This window comes from Ascaphus truei, chromosome 3, assembly GCF_040206685.1.
Source record: "Ascaphus truei isolate aAscTru1 chromosome 3, aAscTru1.hap1, whole genome shotgun sequence".
NCBI lineage: Eukaryota > Metazoa > Chordata > Amphibia > Anura > Ascaphidae > Ascaphus > Ascaphus truei.
Genome location: NC_134485.1, coordinates 87,595,307 through 87,619,140, shown reverse-complemented (window position 1 = coordinate 87,619,140; position 23,834 = coordinate 87,595,307). Strand labels below are relative to the sequence as shown.

The 23,834-nt window shown below is 43.0% G+C and overlaps 1 protein-coding gene across 1 annotated transcript in view; it reads right to left on the bottom strand.

The window, feature by feature from the left end:
• The window catches only part of LOC142491655 (4-hydroxyphenylpyruvate dioxygenase), a 35,592-nt gene extending 24,184 nt beyond the window's left edge, over positions 1-11,408 (bottom strand). Inside the window, exons 1-4 of the mRNA XM_075594532.1 lie at positions 11,279-11,408; positions 8,604-8,630; positions 7,648-7,710; positions 3,743-3,847 (exon numbers count right to left, since the gene is read on the bottom strand). Coding sequence (XP_075450647.1) covers positions 3,743-3,847; positions 7,648-7,710; positions 8,604-8,630; positions 11,279-11,344 — 261 coding nt within the window. The 5' untranslated portion in view covers positions 11,345-11,408. The remainder of the gene's footprint in view (positions 1-3,742; positions 3,848-7,647; positions 7,711-8,603; positions 8,631-11,278) is intronic.
• Positions 11,409-23,834: the final 12,426 nt, after the last annotated feature.

Genomic DNA, 23,834 nt, shown 5'->3' with positions numbered 1-23,834 from the left:
AACTGCAATTAAATTGTCATTTTTGGAAAAACTTGGATTGTAATTTTTCAGGGCAGGCCATTTTTTTTATGTATTAGGCATGTCTTCTTAAATGCATTATTCTCTCCTGAAATATTTCCTATATAATATCTCTGTAATGCGTTGCGTACACTGGCGGGCGCTGTGTAAATAATAATACAGTACAATACAAACTTTATTTAATCTGAACAGTTTTACTAAACAAGCAGCTGTTGCATTGTTTGGCAGACAACATAATGATAAACATAATGATAAACTATTTCCTTGAAAACCTAGACTAGTTTAAAGGAGTATCTCATTTTTGTGTAACCTCCCTGAACATGAACATGCTTATAATAATATTTTGCGGTCACTGGCTGTGTAGTCAGGAGAAAATGGCCTTCAAATCAAGTCATTTTGAAAATGAAATGAAAAATCCTAAAATATGGTAATTTTTACATTATGTTTAAAAACAATTGTGGAGTTTTTAAATGGGCAGATTAAAGTACCAGGACATAACATGTAAGGTATGTATTGGCTTCTTTAGAAAACATTATTATATTTTTTTTGCGTGTTTATGCCTAGTGAAAAATGTATACATTTTACTTTTCTTTTGGGTTTACTGCAATTTTTGCGTTTGAAATTATTTTGTTTATCTCTGACTAATAATGGTACAGTATAATAATTACTTTACAAACATACAAAAAAAAATAGAAAAAAGAAAACAATTTAGCTATACATTTAAGGACAAAGAATTTTTTATTCCGAAGGGATTTGTCAACAGTGAAAACTTTAAAAGTGGAAAAAATAAATATGATATATTATGTACTCTTATATGGTTTAAAAAATAGGCAACAACTAGAGTAAGGACAGAATAAAAGACTCTTTAATCTGCACTCCTAGCCCTGGGGTAAACATGCTACATATAAAATATAAAGCTTAACTTTTATTGAATCACTAATATAAAAGACTCATTAGCCAGCCAATTAAAAAGCAAAAAGTTTCTTTTTAATTGGCTGGCACCTCGAGTTTGTTTTATAGTAGTCATTGGATAAAAGTTGAAAAAAAAATATTTGTTCTTATTTTTTATTTTTAACTAAGGTTTTAAAGTGCAGATTAAAGAGGGTCCTCTTCTGTCCTTACTCCATTTGTTTAGTATTGTTACATCTGTCTATTCATCACCCAGTACACTTCTTATGACAGATAAGTTGAGCAAGAACTTATCTGTAGAGGTGGACATGGTTTTCCACATGATTCCAATGTGCAGCCACAGCAGCATTTTTTTTGTGTGCATTTTCTAATGTTTTTAAATTTGGGGGAGTTTGAAAAAAATTTCTTTTAAATTTCAAATACTCAAATTTTCAAATATTCCAAAATTCTCAAAAAAGAAAAAAGAGACGCAATTGGAGAATATTTGAAAATGTAAAAAGGGAAAATAAATACATGAGAGAATATTTGATATTGTAAAAAAAAGTATTGAGAATGTCGAATTTTGACACATTTACCCATCTCCACTTATCGCTATAGTGTTTCTGATTTAAAAATGGTGCTAATTACCTTCACTTGTTAGTAAAGTTGCTATCAACTAATTTTAATGTTAAAAAGGGCCATTTAATCCTAATGCCAGTGAAATATGCTTAGGAAATTAAATCTGGGTAGCTAACACCTTGTTTAGGAAAATCTGTCATCTGTAAATACAGTATTTTTTTTTAAAGTTAGTTGTACATATGGTAAACAGATTCATTGGTTTGCTTTCATCCCATGGTAATTGTTCCCTTCTCGATCTCTCTGCTGCCTTCGATATTGTCGATCACTCTCTTGCCCTTCATATTCTAAACTCTTGGTATCTGCAACAAAGCTATATCCTGGTTCTCATCATACCTCTCCAATCGCACATTTTCTATCTCTGTTGCTAACATGCCTTTGTCTCCTGTTGATCTGTCTGTTGGTGTACCTCAAGGTTATGTTCTGGGACCTCTCCTTTAATCTCTCTACACACTATCACTTGTTGACCTCATCAACTCTTTTGGCTTTAGGTATCATCACTATGCAGATGATATGCAGATATATCTATCCACCTCAACCCTCACACCTGCAATCCAGTCCCAAGTCTCGGATTGCCTCCTGGATATATCCTCATGGGTGGAACTCCGCCACCTTAAACTTAATGCCTAAAACTGAGCTTCTCATATTTCCCCCTAAACCTGGCTGTTTTCACAATAAACGGTACTACCATCAATCCTGTCGCCAAAGCTCGTTGCCTAGGAGTGACATTTGACTCCTCCCTTTCTTTCTCCATTAACATTCATGGCATGGCTAAAATGTGTTGCTTCCTCCTCTGTAATATTGGCAAGATCCTCCATTTCCTTTGTCAATCTACTGCTATAACTCTTAATACATGCCCTTATCCTCTCCCATCTGGATTTTTGTAACATACTGCTAAAAGGCCTCCCTGCTTCACAACTTTCTCCTTTGCAATCTATACACAATACTGTTACTAGAATAAATTCACTTTCTCTGAAAACAGTCTCTGCTCATCTCCTCCTTAAATCCCTCTCCTGGCTTCCCATCAAATTTCAGATCAAAGTTCCTAAACCAAGTTCTCCTTCTTACCTTCAAGGCTCTCCAACTCATCTGCTCCTCCCTACATATTAGCTGTGATATCTTGTTATGCTCCTGCTCATCTCCTGCACGGTACCCATAACTGTGTCCTCTCTATCCCTTTACTCTACTGCCCTCTCTCGCACTAAATCTTTTCCGCTCACTGCCCCTTACCTGTGAAACTCCCTTACACTCGGTATACGCCAAGCACCTTCACTTCCCACGTTTAAGTCAAATCTTAAAAATCACCTCACCTGCTGTCTATAAATCTCCCAACACACCGCTTAGATTGTACACTTTCCTTTCTTATTCTATTATAATTCCCTGTACTGCATTTTGTAAAGCACTAAGTACAGCTGTGGGTGCTATATAAATAAAGCTATGCATACATACAGTACATACATGGTTGTGTTTTGTGTTATATCAATATGAGGGATATGTGTTACGGGTCTCAAATGAAGCAAATTTGGAAAATTTCTCCAAACATTATACACATTTTCCATATTGACAGTGCTTCACTGTTGCACAAATGTACCAAGGGACATTAGGTCAGTTTTGTTCCACGTGTGTCAGAAATGTGTGGCATTTAGAAGAATAATTACTTGGAGCATTAGTTTAATGAGATGCATCAATGTTTTCACCAATATATTAGTTCAAAGTTGAGGCAATTCAATCTGCCAGCTCTGTGGTGGGGTTAACTTTTGCTCCGAGCCAGATGAAAGATGCTCAAATAGCCAGCTACGTACATATGGAGCAGGAGTAAATTGACGCAAATAAAAACATCTGCTCCATCAAGATGGAGTTTACTCAATATATATCTCAGTGTGTTTAACAGCTAACACAGACAAAACCCCCACTCCCTTCACTCCCTTACTTTTATTGCCTCGTTGGTTGGGAACAGTAGTTAAAACACTTGACCGACACTCTCCTTTGAGGCCCCAAAGATAATGAATTTGTGCTTAATCACCAATTAAATATAAGCACTCAAATGTTTGCTTTCAGGATGGTTAGATTTATTTAAACAAGAAAAATTAAATTCTTTACAATATTTTTGGGGGTCAACTACTAGGAATTGCACCATAGACGTGCCACTGCCATTACGTCACTTTAGTCCTACTATGTCTATATTGTTTTCATTGTTTACCTTGTCCTGCTTGATGACATGTGACACCACATCCCTGCTCCCAGTCTCCAGACCTTTGTAGGCATAAGGCTTAAATCCCATCTTGTCACAATAGAATGAAGCAGCCTGTAGGGAGATTCCAGCTATGATATACATGATTTATTTTGCAGTTTTGTGGCAGTTAATGATTACAACCGTGTTACTAAAAGGATTGCAGTGATGTACGGGCATGACCAGAGAGCTGGAGGGGAATTGGAAACCATTCTGTAACATCTGTCCATTTGTTATTCAATAATTCTAGCATTGCTAGCGTGAAATATTGCACAAGGATTTCCTTTTCTTGCCAGGTTTTATAACAGGTTTTCAATCAGTTCGTATGACGTATATTAACGACTTATGTACTAGTGATTAAATTTACCTGGCCACAGGGTTGTTTCTTTTTTCATGGTAGAAGGGTGCTAAACTTTCCCGTGTTAATTTAAACTCTGCGGACCCCTGACTTCCTGAGATACTTGCCTCTTTACGGGTTGCCGGTAAAAGGTCCAACCGGGCATGGAAAATTTGAGTTTAAATGTCCCACGGCCAATAGAAAGCCGCAGCCTCTAAACAGATATGAGATACCGGCAGCACCTTTTAGAGGTGAGTATCTCGGGGAGCAGGGTGTCCCCGGAGATGACATTACAGCGGTTCAACTCCAGAGACTCACTGCTTTCCCCACTTTTAACGGTAAAGCTCTGTTAATATTTATACATGGAAAAAGGATGGTGTATCCCAAAGTAGCATTATACAGATTTTGACACACCACTATTTTCTCATGAGTTTATAGTAACTAAGCAGTGATACACCCAGGCACAACTTTTATTTTCTGAACTTAAATAATCAGACGAATCCTGGGGTGGGTCACTTCAAACTGTCATATCATGGTGAGTGTGATAGTGTGTTGATTGTCCCTTTCTAACAGAAAAAAATGCAACATTTATCTAATGCTTTTATGCCAGAGTGGGGTTGCATTTTGATGCCGACTGCCAAGCACAGTTTATTCTTACAAATATAAGGGTGTGCTTTTACCAAAGTTAATTAAGGCTGACTCCATATTTCTGAGAATACAAATGTACCCGTGAGTGTTTTGGAGATGATTTTCACACGACACTTCAGGAAACATTTTACTCTCATGAATATAGAAGTAGTAATGACTTATGGGGATTCTGTTCTGTTTCTATCAACAGTGCCCATGTATTTAATAAAACCGTGCCTGAGAGCCTTTGTCACTGGGACTTTTAAAATGTTTGTGTCTGTGCTTATGAAAAGAAAAGCAGCGCACAACCCCCAGATAAAGTGTGTGTGGGGGGGGGGAATCTTCTTTCTTATTCTTTTGGGTTACCCTCACAATTACAAAGTCTCATCATCACGAAGAGGGCAGATGGAGTATCGCCCATCTTTAGGACAGTGTTATGGGTGTGGGGTGAGGGGAAGCACTCTTTATGACAATCAGAAATATGACTTTACTTACTACATCCTTATATTTCTTACGACCCCCCAGTCATTTGGGAAATTACCCAAGTAAAAACCCCCTTATGATCTTCCCAGGGGGTGAGAATTGTGCTGCCTCCTCATTTTAAACAGCGGGGAGGGAATACGCTCCATGATCACCGCTTCTGATGATCATAGGAATGTGATTACTGAAATAATAAGTAGCATAAGCTACTGTTGATTTCGGGAGTTTGTATGTAGCAATGAAGCAGCGGTGGATGCCACCCCGTTTGGCGGGTATAGCCCTGAGTATCAATAAAAAATGGAAGCAGCAGGCACTCCATATTAGTTTTGTTTAAAAAGAGAACCCAACAGAGACTTTATCCACTCCAGTGTGTCTCAGGATGATGAAATGATCATTAAAAGACACAACGGAGCAGAACGGCGGCATTGAGGCTGGTCTAGGACATTTGGTTGCGGTCTAGGACATTCACCCCACCGCCGGAAACTCCTACCACCGGCCACTTTGCCGCTAAGGTAGTGCCGTACCCCAAAATCCCCTACCCTAAGCCCTTACCCTAAAACCCCCTACTCTGGCTGCTAAAACCCTTAAATTAACCCCCTAACCGCTAACACCCATACCCCATACCCTAACTAATAAAAACCCATAGAAAGTAAGAAAGTCACCTTAGAAGCGCTGGCATTGCAGCGGCGGATCGGCTGTGGTGACAAGGTGAGTCGTGGTGAAGTGCCGGCGGCGATTTGGTCACGGCAAAATGACCGCAACCAAATGTCCCATTCTGTATTGAGACAGCCTCCCACACAGAGAACTATGTGAGAGGCTGGACTGAAGCTCATCGCACTTTTAAAAGCCATTGATTGCCCCTCCCAGCCAGTATAGAAGGTAAGAAACCAGCAGGCGGGCATAGAAGGGGTTACAATAATAAAGAGTCTGTCCTCTCCCCTCTGAACACCAATGAGATCTTACCCCCTTCCAAGACACAAGGGGGAATATCAGTGTGGTGGGAGGGATGGGAAGGGACCCTCCGTTTAACATTTATTTAATTTATTTTTTTACTTTTTCAATTGAAATAACTGATCACTTTTGGTGATCTGAGAATGGATGGGCAATATACCGGCTTGATGGAAATACAATGTTAATAAAAAAATTAAGGTAATTAACGTTTTTTTCCCTTGGTATTATTATATGCTCAGCCAGTGCGCTCACCCTCCTCCATCACTTCCTGCCTACTTCAGCGCTCTGAGTCTACCTTATGGTGGTTGCCTTTCAGAATGTTTAAAAGGCTTTTTGCGAATTAGAAATATTGGATTGAAACAGTCCTATGATCAGTGCAACAGAGTATTGAACAGAGTATTGGTATATATTGTAAATCCCTGATATTGAGCCTGTAAATGTAGCATGTTGATTGGAGTTTAAATTAGTTGTACATTTTTTTTAAAGCATATTAAATCAGTAATCCATTATACTATATAACCACTCAAAATTTAGTAGATTCCGCATGAGTGACTTAACTCCAAGTGGGATTTATGGTTAATAAGGGACACATAGCCAGGAAAGCTTGTTTAACCTGTTCACTACCACACTTATGGGAGATACTACTTAGAGTGCAATAATAGGACAGTATAGGATCACAAAAAGTAACATAAAAACACGACTCCAAAATTGAGTAGTACTCACTAATTATAGTTGTTGTTGGCTCCAGGGCGTGCATCCAGCATAGTTGAATGGTAGCAGTGTAATCCACAGTGGAAAGATGCGGTGCTCAGCATGCGGGAAGGGGGGGGGACAGAGTAATGCACACCCAAAAAAGATTAAAACGATTTCTTCATTGGGTGACATAGGAGATATCAAAATCGGTGGGTATGGGGGGGGGGGGGGGGGGGGGAAATCTGATGCGTTTCAGGCATAGCTTGCCCTTTGTCAGAGTATAGTAGTTTTTTCCCCCTAACCCATCGATTTTGATGTCACCCACCAAATAAATCATTTTTAATCTTTTTTGGATGTGCTGTACCCCGTTTTTTTTCTCTCCCCTTCATGCAGTGCACCACATCTTTCCACTGTGGATTACACTGTTATTGCGAATTAGGTTTTTCCTGTTGCTTATTGGGCATCTTGCAGGGTAAATCAGACTTGCTGTTATAGAAAAGCCTCAAATTCTGCAGGTCTAGCTAATTTATAGCCATGAGCCAGAAGAGGTAGAGAATCACATGTCCCCATCCATTATGCACCCCCTATGAATCACTTTATTTGTTTCACTTATTAGTTTAAAGATGCTTCACAACTTTCCGCATGAAATCAGTTATATTACAACTGCAAATTCAAACCTGTTTGGTACTAAATTGTTTATCGATGCATTATAAGGGACCCGTGTAGGAGCTACATGTCCCTTATACATTCCCTTACCAAGGGTAGATTACATGGTTGAGTTGCTTACCTGTTTGGCATTTCCCACCCAAAAGGTGAGGTGGTGGAAGCTTAGAAAGCGACCTCTTTGGTGCTGATATAGAAAACACAAGAAGATAAGACATTGGTTTTTCAGCATTTAGTACAATCTTTGTTTTTGTTTCCTATGTGTGTTTTAGTGGCACATGCTATGAATACCCTTCCCTGTGCTGGAGTAAAGAACAGCTCCATTCAAGTTGCTTCCTAGTATATTGCTTAAGGGCCTATGACTTCCAGATAATTTCAGGTTCATTTGTTTGTTGATATCTCATGAGTAGCATGATGATGTATTCTCTCGGGTTTCTAACTCTTCTTATTTATCTGATACTGACTGAAACACTTATTTTAATTTTGTTCCAAATAAAGCAAAGAAGGGTAGCCGTGTTGGTCCTTTCTGCCATGTAAGAAAGGAGGAAGAGGGAGTAGGTGGTATGATACCTTTTATTGGACCAACAAGTAGTTGAAATGTTACAAGCTTTCGAACCTCTCAGTGACCTTTGATATCTGATGCAACCTAATGAAGGACCCTGAGAGGTAAAATAGCTTGTAAGATTTCAACTACATGTTGGTACAATAAAAGGTATCATACCTCCTACTGTCTCTCCCTCCTTTGTTACTACATGTTCCAAATAAAAAATCCCTTGTTCTCATTCTCAATTTAAGATAAAGAAATATAATAACTTTTCTAAATCTTTGTAGTAAAAGCTTTGCCTGAGGATATTTGCCCATGAAAGAAGATATATTGGGATACTTTAATAAATGACTACCTTTAGCTTCCTACTGTATTCTTGGTGAGCAGCAACAATGTATTTAAATGTGATTATAACAACTTAGACTGAACAGTCATAAAGTATCATGGAAGTCATGAAATAGTAGGTTAAATGTTGAATCATTGCTTAAACCTTCTGGAGAATCTCAAGTAAGTATATAGAAATTAGTGTTTATTACCTTTTCCCCCTTGTCTGTATAAGATGTCTGAAAATAAAAAATAAAACATTAATATGCTCTCCCTTGAGGTACTATTAATCCTTGTTGGCATTATTTTTTATCTGTGTGTTGCTTATTGAGGTAGTTCTAATCTACTACTTTGTGATATTTGCAGGTATCATTATATAGCAGGTTCCCCCCTGAGTCCTGCTTACCTCTGCTACAGCGGGGGAGGTTGCTGAGGCAGTGCGGGGGGTCAGGAGGGCTAGCGGGTTGCCGCCCTCCCATAGCAGGGCACCGCTATGACAGATACGGCCGCGCATGCGCAGAGAGCAGGAGAGCGGTGGCCATTGCCTAGGAGCTCCCGCAGGGGAACTACAGTTCCCAGCAGCCTGAGGGGCTGCAGTCACATGGCGCAAAACTAGCCAATAGGCCCGCAGGATCCCCTGCATCCAGGGATGCATACATTTCGGGCGCAGAGGAGCACGCCAGTCGGACCTGGGACAAGGAAGGGGTAGGGTGTGTAGGTGCAGGGTGTCTGTGACCCCTGCTCTAGGCCAGGGATCCCCTTAGGCCCCAGCTAGGCCCCGACTACCCTCAGTTTGTTGTTGCTGCAGGGACCAGCCCATCAGTTAGGGACATGGCGCCTGAGTACCAGAGAGAGGGACACAGCTGCGGAAAACTCGCGATCCAGTGATCTGGGACCAGACCACTATACCTATCAGAGACTTTCTTCATGGTGCAACCATCCATGCGGGATGCCACCTCACATAGAGGCGGAGGCTGCGCCGACATCACTGGGATCAGTTGATCCGTACTATCTTACGGCCATACCCGGGTGTATGAGCACCTGGGCAGGTACTACAAGTGCACCAACTGTAACACCTTCAGTTCTAGTAGGCAGTGCTGTCTCACACATTTGGGTGGGTTGCTACTTGTGGACACCGGGGTGGCTGGGTGCCCAAGGGCCCCTCAGTACTTTGGGAGGATATCCCATCCAGGGTGGACATTGTGTTGGAGGACAGTGTGAGGGTACGGCCGTGCGTGGCCTAGTCTTGTGTACTGGTAATCGTTGTTATTCTTATGCATGCAGTAAAACTGTTACTCTTACTATTGTGTGTATTATTGCAGGGGTCCTGTAACGGGGTTATCTCACATAGTGGGATCCCGTACAGGTGGAGGCGCTGTCACCCGACGGATCAGGCACACCCCAGGCACCCAACAGTGGAGGCCCAGGCCTCCTGTGAGCCGCAAGTAACGCACCACATACACCGTAGCTGTCATATCTCCCAGGGGGTGAGGGAAATTGCGCTACAATTAGATAGTAAAAATCTGTGTACATTGTGCTATAAATATTTGTGCAGGATCTTTAGAAACTGCACATCATGTTAGTTAAACAAATATCTGTTTTGTTACTCACCATTGATCACGGCAATTTGGCATCTCTGCAACATTCTTTAAGAACTTTTTAGTAGCCATTATAATAGCAAAGTGTATTGTATATTCAGTCATTATCGTTCTGCTTTTTGTACATAAAACATTGGCAAATGGCAAAGATGTTAAACAACTCCTAAAATGATCCACAAAACTTGAATAAGTGTTACATAACTTGATGCTTTTGTTGTTGTTGTATTTCCAACATGCAATGCAAGGACTGGAGGAGCTCAGTGAGTAAAGGCACTGAACCCGAGAACATGGACCCTGACTTTAATGCAAGAAAGCTTAGTTCATATCCCAGTGTTGGCTCCTTGTGACCTTGAGCAAGTCATTTTACCTACCTGTGCCTCCGGCACAAAACATAGATCATTAGATCATCAGGGAAAGGACTCAGCCTGTACAATTTTATGTGTCGCAATTTGAGTCCCATTGGGAGTAAATACTATATTAAATCAGGTCAGTCATTACTTATTATTATTAATATTATTATTATATATTTTGCAATGTGGAATGACACCCTCAAAAAACATTTCTAAGGCTTATATTCCGTGGTGCTTTTTCAGCGGGGAAAGTAAATTATATTTATGATACAGGATTATCCTCAATTTTATGTAGAGGCTCATAGTTTACAATTTGTTTTTTAATTTGTAAATATTGTGTATATTTTGCCTTTGCCATCCTGATCATTCAGCAGTTTGAAATGTTTAAATATTGATCTAAAACCCATCTTTAAATTGCATTTCATATGTCTGGGCAAATTGAATATTCTGCATCCCATCAATTGTGATGTCTATGGGGGTCATGCACTAAGCAGTGATAAGTGCTTTTAAGTGAGATAAAAAGCCATTATAGCGTGATATTGCCTGCTGTGAGATTCACAAAACAGTGATAAGTCTTTTAAGTGAGATAAATGCCTTTATAGCGTGATACTGTCTGCTATGAGATTCACAAAGCAATGATAAGTGCTTTTAAGTGAGATAAATGCCTTTATAGCGTGATACTGTCTGCTATGAGATTCACAAAGCAGTGATAAGTGCTTTTAAGTGGGAAAAAATGCCATTATAGCACGATATTGCAGTGTTATCACTGCTTTGTGAATCTCACAACAGGCAGTATTACGCTATAAAGGCATGTATCTCACTTAAAAGCACTTATCACTGCTTTGTGCATAGCACCCAGAAAACCCACTTATCACTGCTTAGTGCATGACCCCCTATGTGCGCTAAATTAATTAATTTATTTGGAAAGTGTCTACTTACCATTTTATAGTCAGGTGAATCCTCTATAGTACAGCTTTTCTTGTGTTGGTCAGAAAGCAAACACATCAAAGGACAGTTACATGAGGGCAGTTATGGTATAAAACCTTAAAAGGTCCATGTGATTGGCTGTCCAGAAAACACCCTCTGACCCACCCTTGACTCCACGCCCCTAAAAATAATTTGTGTGTGTCACATGTTTCTCTGTTTTGGGTCACTCACCTTTTCTCTGTACTCCACAACAGTAGACTTTGATACCTTGGTGATTTTAACCACATTACTGCACACGGAGAGCACAGTCCAACACAAAGGGAAGTAACATATCTGCCTGCTCTGGCACTGATTGGATTTAAAAAATCAATGCTTTTTAGGTCAGGGGCCATTGGTGCAAACCTCCAAATTACTCAAGCAGGAAACGGGGCCTTAATAACTTCTCATCAGAGCGATATGCCTGTGCAAGCTAATGAGATGTTGGTGCACTGCATATTGTTTGTTTGAGGGATGGTTTACAGACAGGCTGAAAGGGATCTTAATTATTCCATTATCACACACGAAGGCATAATGTGGGTCTCTTCAAACATAAGAAAAGCTTGGAAATGCAGAATGACAGGTTTCACATCTATATCCCTCCTCCCCCTTGGCTACCATTTAAGTCAGTAATCGAATCAGTTCTATTCTGCAATTTCCAAATTAGGGATCTCCATATGTTTTGAAATGTACAGTCTACAAACGTGTCTACAAACGTTGTTTGTCCATTTCCTGCCTGAACAATTGGAGCACAAAGCTGCATCAGACAATGAAAGGAAAAGATCCAATTGATTTGACTGGAGATCCTTCTATTTGATCAATTTGATGCCTTCGCTTTGCAGCCAGGAGACTTGGATAAATAACCCCATAATGTTATCTAATGTAAAATACACCCATTTGTGATATGACATGGTATTTACTGATAAACTTAAGAGGGCAGGGGGTATTGGTCAGAGTGATAATTTCCAGATTTTTGTAACATTTTAGGTTCAGATCCACAAAGCTCTGTTAAGTCACTTAAAGCAGCACTTTTTTTTTGTTATAGGTTTGAAGCAGGGGTCCCCCACTTTAAAAAACCCATTGAATAAATGCCTAATAAGAACTAATAACAACATTCGTTTTTGTGATAACAGTTTATTTATTGTATTACATTTATACTTTACTACAATTAGTCCTTGTCTCATAGTTAGGGTGACCAGATTTTCAAAAGGAAAAACCGGGACACAATAAAAAATTATTTATAAAACAAATTACATCACGTGACGCACCCCGTTGCCGTTGCCATGACAACGAGACACTGACGTCCGGCGGTGACATGTTGCCATGACAATGCGGCATCACGTGATGCCTCGGCACCATAATGCGTCCCGTTGTGGGGGCTGCAGTGTGTGTCTGTGTGTATAGGAGGTGGGCCCTGCAGTGTGTGTTTGTGTGTGTGTATAAATAATGAAGACATTAATTAAAATTAAAATAATTGACAAATTAAAATTAAATAAAAAAATGTAGGCATTAATTAAAATTAAGACTTTTAAAAATGTGACCTTCCTGACCTTACACTTTGCAAAATAGGGTCTCTTGCTCTCCTCGTGGCAGTCAGTGACATCACTGCCATGCAGGGCCGCAGACAGCATTCCTGGGGCCCAGGAAGAACGTTTTCACGGGGGGCCCTCTACCCACGTTTCGGCGGCCTTGCAAGAACCCCCCCTTCTCACACACCTCCTCACTCTCACCCCAGCTCAGACTCCCCAGTCACCCATTCCTCCCCCCCTCTCACCCATTCCTTCCCCCCTCTTTCTTACACCCCCACCCACATATATTTTTCTCCCCATCCCACACTCAACCTCCCTCCCCAATATATGTGCACACACAGTGATACACACACACACACAGTGACAAACACACACAGCCCCTCCCTCCTCATACTTCTCCCTCCTGTCCTCATGTCTGCCCCCTCATACTTCCCCCTCTTCTCCTCCCCATATACCTCCTCTCCTCATACCTCTCCCTCCCCATCCTTTCCTCATACCTACCCTCTCCCCCCTCCTAATATCTCCCCATCTCATACCTGCCCCATCCCTCTTCATTCCTGCCCCATCCCTCTTCATTCCTGCTCCATCCCTCTTCATTCCTGCCCCATCCCTCCCCATACCTGCCCCATCCTCCTCCCCTCCCCATACCTTCCCCTCCCCATCCTCATCCCTTCCCCTCCTCATCCCTTCTCATACCTTCCCCATCACTCCTCATACCTTCCCCATCCCTCCCCCTCCCCTCCTCATACCTTCCCCTCCCCTCCTCATACCTTCCCCTCAGCTCCTCATATCTCCCCCTCCTCATACCTTCCCCTCAGCTCCTCATATCTCCCCCTCCTCATACCTTCCCCTCAGCTCCTCATATCTCACCCTCCTCATACCTTCCCCTCAGCTCCTCCTATGACACACACAGACAGACAGGACACACACACACACACACACACACACACACACACACACACACACACACACACACACACACACACACACACACAGGATACAGACAGGACACACACACACACAGACAGGACACACACACACCCCCCTACCTCTCTCTCACTGAGAAGCAGCTCACTCCATCCGGCCGGGTACTAAGCCCCGCCCCCGAGATCCTCTGACCTCCAACCAATCCCCTGCTTCTACTCTCTAAGCCCCCCCCCCACCCCCCTGGCATTCTAACATGGAAAAAATACTACCCGGCTGCCGCATCCTCCTCGGCGCCACCGCTTGCTCCCCCTGCGCATCCCCCCCACGCACCGTCGCCGACTACCCCGCGCACCAGGGAGAAAAACCGGGACATTCCTGGGACGGACGGGCAACCGGGACAGCCCAGCAAAAACCGAGTCTGTCCCGGCAAAAACGGGACGAATGGTCACCCTACTCATAGTTACATAGTAGATGAGGTTGGAAAAAGACATGCATACATCAAGTTTAACTTATGCCAAATTTAGACGACAGATACTTTATCCTATATCCGTATTTACAGTATATTGATCCAGAGGAAGGCAAACAAAAAACCCCAGTGACATATTATCCCAATGATCTCTTATAAAGGGAAAAATGTATTCCTTCTTGACTCCCAAGAATTGGCAATCGAATCGCTCCCTGGGTCAACATCCTTCCTATGTTTACCTATTTATCATATTTCCTCTATTTGACGCCTCTTTTCTAATGTGAATAAATCTAATTTAGCTAGCCTGTGTTCATAGAAATACTTTTATTATATTACAATGTATGAATGACAGTAAGGTACCCTTCTCATATTAAGCACAATAATAAAGCATGATTATGACAGTACATATAACCGTTGCAGCGTGTGTATAGCAGCCCTTTCCCTACCAACTCCCCTCTCAGTAGGCGTCCACCACCCCCTTAGAGCACTGCCCTCCCCGGCGCAATGAGGCCCCCTTGCAGAGGTGTGTGTGCAGTGAGGTTGGCCCCTTGCAGGGGGGGTGTGGGCAGAGAGGGAGTGTGCAGTGAGGGTGACTCCTTCCCCCAACAAGTGTGTTGAGGTGTGGGTGAGTTGTTCCCAAAACTCAATTTAAGAAACATTTTATTTTCCATTATTTTCCATTAATATTTAATACAGGTGACAGGGGGCAGGTGATTGCATTGGGGGGGAGGGGATTGGGGGGGAGGCAGGTGATTGCAGGGGGGGACATGTGAGTGCAGGGGGGGCAGGTGATTGCAGGAGGGCAGGTGATGGCAGGGGGCTGCTGACTGCAGGGGGTGGTGGGTGGTGATTGCCGAGGGGGCAGTGACTGCCGGGGGGCCCGGCGGCCGAACTGAGCAGTTGCCGCCAAGCACCGGCTTTCACCACCTGCGGGGGACGCCACAGAGGAAGGTGAAGTGCCTCCGGCCAAGGCCTTTCCCCTCTCCTCAGCGCCACGTGACCCTGCAACACCTCAAGTGTCCAGAGAGGGAGCAGGAAGCGCCCCAAGCGAGTAGAGGAAAGCGCGTGGGCAGCGCCACCAGAACAGCAATGCCAGTAAATGCCGAGGGACAGGCTGCGTGGGGAGAGCGGAGGACCGGCAGTGAGACAAGGGGACAGGGTGCTGCTCTGGATACCTGGGATAGGAGGCTGCGCGGTGCTGCTCAGGATACCTGGGCCTGCGCTGGTGCTGTGAGGGAGAAGGCACCACGTTCAGCTCCTGGAGGCATCTCAGCTGCTGCTTCTCCTGGGGGAGGGGGCGGGAGGCACCGCGACCAATCAGGGATGGGGATTTTAACTTTAGGCGGGAGGATTAGAATTGCAGGGAAAAAAGGTTTAAAGAACCGCATGTTGATTAGGCAGCCATGATGGCTCGCCTGCGTCCAAAATGTCGCAGGTGAGTGGGCGAGTGCATTTGTCGAGCCCTGGCATATGTATTTTTTCTACTATGCACCTTTTCATCCAAATTTCTAAAACCTACATCTTGGACATAAATATAAGCTGAATACATTACAACCAAATATACATAGCTTTATATACAATTTTAGCAAAAAGAGGTCCCAAATTAGCAAGAATGCATATGGCTCTTCACAGATTTTTAATTGCTGAAGGCAAAAGGTTCTCGCCACAATTTTAAAAGGCAAAGCTACCCTCTAGTAGGGTTGGGCGATAAAAAAACTCCCACGATAACAATATCAATAAATTTATCGCGATAACGATATAAATCGCAATAAATATTTGATTAAAAAAGTCTGAAAATGTTCTATTAAATATGAATAAAATGTGTTATCAAAATATATTTTTTAGATGTACTAGAAGAAAAGCCCTTAATTTCTAAACCCTTTCCTTGTCTGCACTTCACATTTTCTCACTTACACTTCTCACATCCCCCTAACATCCCCCTCATCCCATCACTCTCACCCAAACATACTCCCTCCATTTAAAAACACATTTTCTTACGAATTGTCTAAAAATCTGGTTTTATTCATTTTTAATATTTTATAAATTTAATATGTTTTTAAATGGAGGGAGTATCTAAGGGTGAGAGTGATAGGATGTTAGGGTGATGGAAGCAGTGTAGGTAAGAAAGGATGAAATGCAGACATGGGAGGGGGCTGGCATACCAGAGGGAGGGGGAGGGTTAAAAAGTTTAAGGGTTCCCATGGGGGGAGAGGTTGGAAGGGGTTAAGAACACCCCAGGGGGGGGAGGGTGGAAAGGGGTTAAGCGTACTAGGTGGAGGGTGGAGAAGATTAAGGGGGATAGAAGGGGTTAAGGGCCCCCTGGGGATAGATGGGGTTAACATAAGAAAAGTGAGGAGAGGAGTTACCTTTCACTGCTGCAGCCCACTGCTCTCTCTCCCCTGCTCTCACACGCTCTCCCAATGCTGCCCGAAGTTCCTCACCCTCCCTCCGAATCAGCATTCAGAAGCAGGGAGGGAGGGGAGGACTTGGGGATTGAGACAGCAGAGCTGCACGTCTGAGCACAGGAGCCGGCATCTCGAAATATTGCAATAACAGGTAATCTCCCATATTAACACACCGGGAGATTATGTTATTGCGATATTTCGGTATACCGGTATATCGCCCAACCCTACCCTCTAGTATAAGAATATCCCCATAAAAGTATATATTTTCTGAAAACACATCTTGGCATGTGTAAGACATGTTTCCACAATAAACATTTCTGGCTGTAAAGTTTTGTTGATCCAAGTGGTCTTTACATTTTTCTAAAAAAAAAAAAAAAAAATGTACACTAATTTCAGATTTTGTATCAAAATTCTTCTCACAAGTTCAGTGTAATCATGGAAAGAAATACTATATGTTATCCCCCTGTGTCCACTGAGTACACTGATACCAGATATGTATAGCCAAACAAAAACAGAAAGGCCAGCACAACATACACAATGGCACAACATATAGTACAATACTTCAGTGCTTATCTGCTCATGAGTAAGGCCGTGCCTATAGTGCCGTCGATGGCGACGGCGACACGACGGGTGACGTCACCCGTCGCCACCGCCGAAAGTTATATTTCGCCGGGCGTCGTCATCACGTGTTTCCGCCAATTCGATTGGTTCAAGGGCCGTCACGTGACGCGACAGCCATGGAAAAATCTAATTTTGCTTGCTACCAGTTTTCGCGACGTCGCTCCATCGCTTTCTCGCCATCGCGCGCACTATAAGCGCACGCGGCGGCAATGCATTTGTTTTTGGGTGCCGTCGCATTGCTGTCGCTGGCACTATAAGCACGGCCTAAGGGTCATTTAGTTAAACCCTTTGGCCAAAAGGTTATAAGCCTGCAGATATGTATAGCTTTCCATACTGTTTTGGCTAAATATTTTTATCTTAATATTGCCTGCCCACGGAAGACGAGGAGGACCAGAAAGACAAAGATGAGGACAGCCTTCATCCTGGCAGGGGTAAGTACAACTTTAATTTACTATATGCCGACTGGGTAATGTTTTATTTATAATGGGCTAATGCACTTTTTTCCCTATAGGGATAATAAGGCTTTTGCCCATTATAGTTTGGGGTGGGGGGGGGGGGGTGGGTTGTTGGGTGTCCATTGATTGCCAATGTGGCTCTCTGTGACCCGTTGAGGGCATAGATGACCACAGTAACAATCAATGGATGAAATAGCTACAGTTTTGTTTTATAGTAATGTGTTTTTTATAGTATTTAATTTTATTGTATTCTACTGTGATGATAATTTGAATGGGCAAAAGCGCTATTAGCCATCTTTGGCTAATAGCACTTTTGCCTATTTCTGTGTGTTGTTGGTGGTTGAGGGGATGGATGAAGGGGGTAGTTGCCCTGGGGAGGGTGATGGGTCATCGTGGTGGGGGTTAACCCCTTCATTACCAAAGCGGTGGTAACCTCTAAGGTAACGGAGGAATTAATGCCTCCCAGGAGGCCTAATCACCCTCCCTGGGGCAACTATAACCTTCACCCTCCCCCACTACCACCAACAAACCGGATAGTGGTGGTTAACCCGTTCATTACCTTAGTGGTTAGCCGCTAATGTAATGAAGCTCTGTTTTTATTTTAATTTATTAACATATCACTGAAGAAGGATGTCTCTGCAATGAACTCATTGCAGCCTACATAATATTAACTAAGCTCTATTAAGGTTAACCCCTGGAAAATAACGGATTGTTATTTAAGTAATACCTAACTATGGTATTACTCATCCAGATACTGAAATAGGACTTTTATCAGTTGAGGAGAGTTGGAGACCAATTCAGGAGAGGGCCCATTGACTTATATACCTCCAAATAGAATAACTTGTACTCCACATGATGAGATACCTGTGAACACACCTGAGATAGCTCTTCTTTCCTTTGTCTTGCTTTCATTATCTTTCTCCACCCTCCCCTTAGCAAAAGTGCTTAAAAGCTTAGTGTGCCTACCGCAAGGTTTACTTACACTCCCACCTACAAACTAAGATGACACAGTTTTGTGTAAGTAAAAATTGGTCACAGCTTTATTGTGAAAATAAACTGTCAGCCAGTCGCTAGTCATTTGTCGTCAGCCCTATTCTCGGTATCTTCCGGCGGGAGCCCTTCTCCAAACCGTCCTAATCTACCCTCCGGCGGGAGACATCACCCGACCGCCCCGTCATCCGCTCACCCTAGGTCCCCCTTTTCTTGGCCGCCTGTGCCTACCCGCATAGGATAGAGCCCAGCTTCCTAAGATTGGTGCCAGGGGTACAGTGCCTGACTACTTACATTTGTGCCTCCGGCCCGCACAATCTTTCCGGGGATCGCTATTTGGAGCCCATCCGCATCGGGTGGAGCCCCATTTCGGGTATTCACGGTGTCCCTACGATGACTGGCCTGATAGTTCCGCCGAAGCTGTGACAATGGATCTGATAACAGATTCATAAGATATGATTAGATATAGCACAACACAACATTACATTCTCAATGGGATAGGTGGGTGGAAAAAACTAAATCAATGGTAAGCTTGAGCAAGCGAAAGTTTTAAATACCCCGCGGGAGTCCCCCCCTCCCCCGTTGGTGCGCGCGTGAATCTGAAAACCCTCTCGGTGAGGGGGAAGGAGAGGAGAGGCAGCCACAACTCCCACCCACTGGATGCACAGCATCCCTTATGTGGGCGACTGACCCATTTTTGGGACCTCTGCCTTTCTATTTCAGTGTTTGGACAAAGTAACGTCAAGTTATTTGATCTTAACGCAACATTATCCTGAAATAACCTGAGACTAACTCTACAGACTGCTCAGGCTCTAATAAAGTGAGCATAAAGATTTTTTTTAATCCACCATAACACAATTTGCTTTTAGAAGCACAAATAGTTTTAAACCACTTCTCAAAAACTGTTATTGACATGTTGCCACTATGCAGCTTATGAGCAGAACCCCATTTGTTTCAACTGGTTCTGTTGAGAACAGTTTACATGAAGAAGCTCTCTCTGCCTCTCTCTCTTTGTCTGTCTCTGCCCCGCTGTCTGTCTCTGTTTCCCTCTCCCTTCCTGAGCTTTGAAGATAATAATAATAATAATAATAACATGTTCTTGTATAGCGCTGGTAGTATTTTTACATAGCGCTTTACAGAGACATTTTGCAGGCAGAAGTGCCTGCCCCGTGGAGCTTACAATCTATGTTTTTGGTGCCTGAGGCACAGGGAGATAAAGTGACTTGCCCAAGATCACAAGGAGCCGACACCAGGAATGGAACCAGGCTCCCCTGTTTCAAACTCTCAATGCCAGGCAGTGTCTTTACTCACTGAGCCACTCCTTTTCCCAGATGCATGTTAATGTCTGTATTTTACAAGGGCCGGCACACTAGAGGCTGTTATGATGTTTAGTTAACATCATAGCATTATTGCGTCAGAAGCGGTGAATACAAGATAGGACCTTTGGTATGTGTGTTGCGATCATGTGATTGCCACCCAGGGATCATGTGTTCCTGACCCTGAAGTCCAGTGACACCAGAAAGATTGGGCTGACATTTGGTGTATATAGAGTGTTAGGCAAGCACTGAGAGATGTAGGGAGGCTAAAGAAAGGCTATGGAGGGTGAGAATGGTATGAGGCGAAAAGTGCGCAGCCTAACGGAGCCTTGATAAAGTGCAGAAGCACGAAACATGTCGGCTCTGTTTTTTTTGCCAGTCTGTTGATCAGATGAATTATTAAAAGCTAATTTTGTAGTTACCCTCTCTCCAGTTCATTTATTTTTCGTTCCAGTGGTGCGTCGCGCATTCTTCACTATAAGTAGTGAAAAATGCAGTTCTTAAAGAAAAGGAAGAGATGTTTTTGCGAGAGAAGCAGACAGAGTGAAGACTGCTTGAAAAAGCGTATATTGATATTATAAGGAACATTTACAACCATTAGATTACATGAAGATACAAGCAAGATAAGGATAAACAAGGGAATGGTAAATATTTAAGTCACCTACAATTTGTGTATGACATCGTTATTTTTGCCACATGTCCAGAAGACCTATATATACTGTATTGTGATACAATCACTGTCTCTGTATAGGCTGGAGTGTTGCAGATAGTGTGCTTTCCAGCCTAAAGGGAGTTAATCTCCCCTAGAGAAACTAGTTTCAGCTGCAGCTAGTCAGGCTGGACTCCTGAATGAACAAGGAAGTGTTTTAAGGCAGACACAGAGAGCTGCCATTCTGAGAGAGACTGTGTGACGGTAAAGTGGTAACCAGGCTCTCTAATAAAGGTTAAGCCAGTTTGGCTACCTCTGATCCATGTTTTGGGGTACAAGAGTGTCAACTGTTGAGCCCAATCGGTGTATTTGCATCATGTATAATTATATAATAAAGATTTTGTGTGTTTTTGCCTTTCCAGGGATGCCAGCAAGCAGGGGTTGCTAGGGTAAGAGTTTCAAGGGGGGTGGGGTTGCAGAGAAAGTGTCAGAATGTGAATAGGTAGTCGTTTGTCCAGAGTTGCTGGATACCCCAAAAATGTACCAGAGAATCATGCTTGATTCCCAGATACGTATAGGCACATTATCCCGGCAATATCTGCCCTTGAAAACACTTGCGCGACTCACCGCTAGGGTTCCCTGCTTCAGCACAGCCCAGGAAGGTAAATGGTGCAAAGGGATGAAATGTGTATCTGTAACTATGAGAGGTCCCTAGGTTAAGGGGGATGCCCAGTTACTGTCCAGGTCACCCAGAACATATATAAGGGTTCATGGGTTCTCCAACCATAGATAAGGTTGTGAGGGGATTTTAAAGTCCAGTCTAAGTCTTTGAATGTGTGCGGGGAATATAGGCTAATAGAAAATAAAGTGCAGCTTTTTATTCTATTCCCCATACCCAGAGACTTATAACTTATAACTATCTTTTATTACAAGTGTTTTAATATGGTATATACTGTTGTGTACGGTAAGGAGATGGGACTTTCAGAAGCAATGTTCTGATTGAGCCACTGGGCTACCAACTTGGTGCCAGTAAGTCTAAGACATCGGACATGAAAGCCACACAGGATGCCAGAGGTGTGAAGAACATTTGGGCAGGAGGGCTAGGCTCAAGTACCCACATCGTGGGATGAATGGAAGTCCTCCCCACCAGACTTGGAGGAGCATAACCCAGCAGGTGGCTACTGAATAGCAAGTGCCTAAGGTGGCAAACTTGCGCATGCCCTTGGCTGATTCATAATCCCCGCTTGCCTATCTTCAGAAGACTGGCATCTCTATGATTGGCAGGTAAGAAAGTTCCCATGCTGTGATTGGCTGTAGTATTTTGTGGATGAACTCCAAAATACTATAAGAATCCCTCAGCCAATCAGTTCGTGAGATTCTAAGCGCCAGAAGTCAAGCGGGAAATTTGAAATGACCAAAAGATGACTACACGAATAGCAGAGGACCGGCTTCAGAAAAAGCAACCTCAAATATTTTCTAAATCCAGCTTTTGGAACCAAGTTCTCAAAAACGAACATAGCGGTCGCGGCTAGGATTGCAAGCCGATTTTAGTTCCAGGATGTTTGGAGCTACTGTAAGTCCCGGTCAAGGTAAAACTCTGTTTGAGAGTGCACAGCAGCTAGGAAAGTCTAGTTTTTTTACCCCATTTCCCCAGTAAGTGTGTCTTTTCTTATGTAGTTTGTGTTCTATTGTGTTTATGCCCATTTATGTGAATAAATCACAATTTATTTCACTTTATCTGTTTTGCACAATGTATGATCCTGGTAAAAAGGTGTAAATGCCTGGTCTCCCGTGACAGACTGCTTTTCCCCAGAAAAAGGGGGGAAAGAGAAAGTGCTCCCCAGCTAAAGAAGAGGCTGGCACAATTCCTTAGACCTGCTAGACGGTGGTCGGAGGGTCTGCTGGGACTGACTGGGTCTTAATCCCAGGAAGAAAATGGAAGGATGCGAGACTATGTGAAGCAGGGATCTCCTATCCTTATCATGCAACTACAGAGAAAGGGGATTCTATGCACTGTCGCAGGGTCCAGAGGGAATTACCTAGAGCCCCAACAGTAACAGACCTAGAGCAAAGTAATATATAAATGTACATAAGACTGTTCATATGGGGTGCATATGATAAGGTATGTTTTAAGCTGGGAACAGGTTTAGTTATCCAGCGCCGTTAGAAAGGGCTGGAGTATGTTTAGTTAGTTTTCCCTAAAGGTAATAGGTATTATTTTTAAGATTTGTTTTGACTTAAAGGGATGGTGGGCCTGTTGGTGTATAATTTAATTAACCCTGTAAATAAACCCAGTGTAGAGAAATATAATGTTTCCGGCCTTATTCTGTGACGAAAAGATACTGCAACGTGATGTGAGCATCACAATATATATATATATATATATATATATATATATATATATATATATATATATATATATATAAAAGAAATGGGAGAGAAAAAGAGCACACCACATAGCGTAAATCTGAATATAAAATGCATCAGTAAAAAATTAAAAAAGCCTTGATATAGGCACACTCGCAAGGCTACGGCTGCGGTCCCAGTGCGTTGTACGGCGAGCGCTGTGCGCACAAGCACCGCCCCCAATCTATCCGGGGTCAGTACATGCGTCGGCGCGCATTTAGCAGTCACGCTGTACTGCAAGTTTTCAGACATACAATTTTTTTGTATGTAGAACTTGCATGGCCATGTCCCCGCCGGCGGGTCAGCCAATGAGGGTGAACAAGCCGCGTGATGTCATGGCCATGCCCCTGCAAAACCCCCGCCATGCCCCCTCCCGTCGCAAACTCTCCCTCTCTTGCCGGACGCGCGTGATACAGAACGCACTGGGACCGCAGCCTAAGGTTGGTAAGCGCATGTTGAGATAATATCTCATGGTGGATTGATAAGTGCATCCAAATGTGAAGCAATCATCCGAGTCAGAAGGGCAGTAACTGGTGTTAACCCCGCAGCAGATGAAGAGTTCCTGTATGCTCACAGCGATCCAGGGACAGTGCAGGAGTTGGTAGCCAGTGGGAGATGGTATTGCTTCCCACGAGGTAGACACAGGCTGAAACTTTCACCAGACTCACATCTCGCTAGCGTGATGACGTCACATGCAAAAGGGGGCGGTCCTGACGCGTTTGTCATAAATCATGTGATTTCCCCTGGGGTTTAGAAGTAGCAATGTAT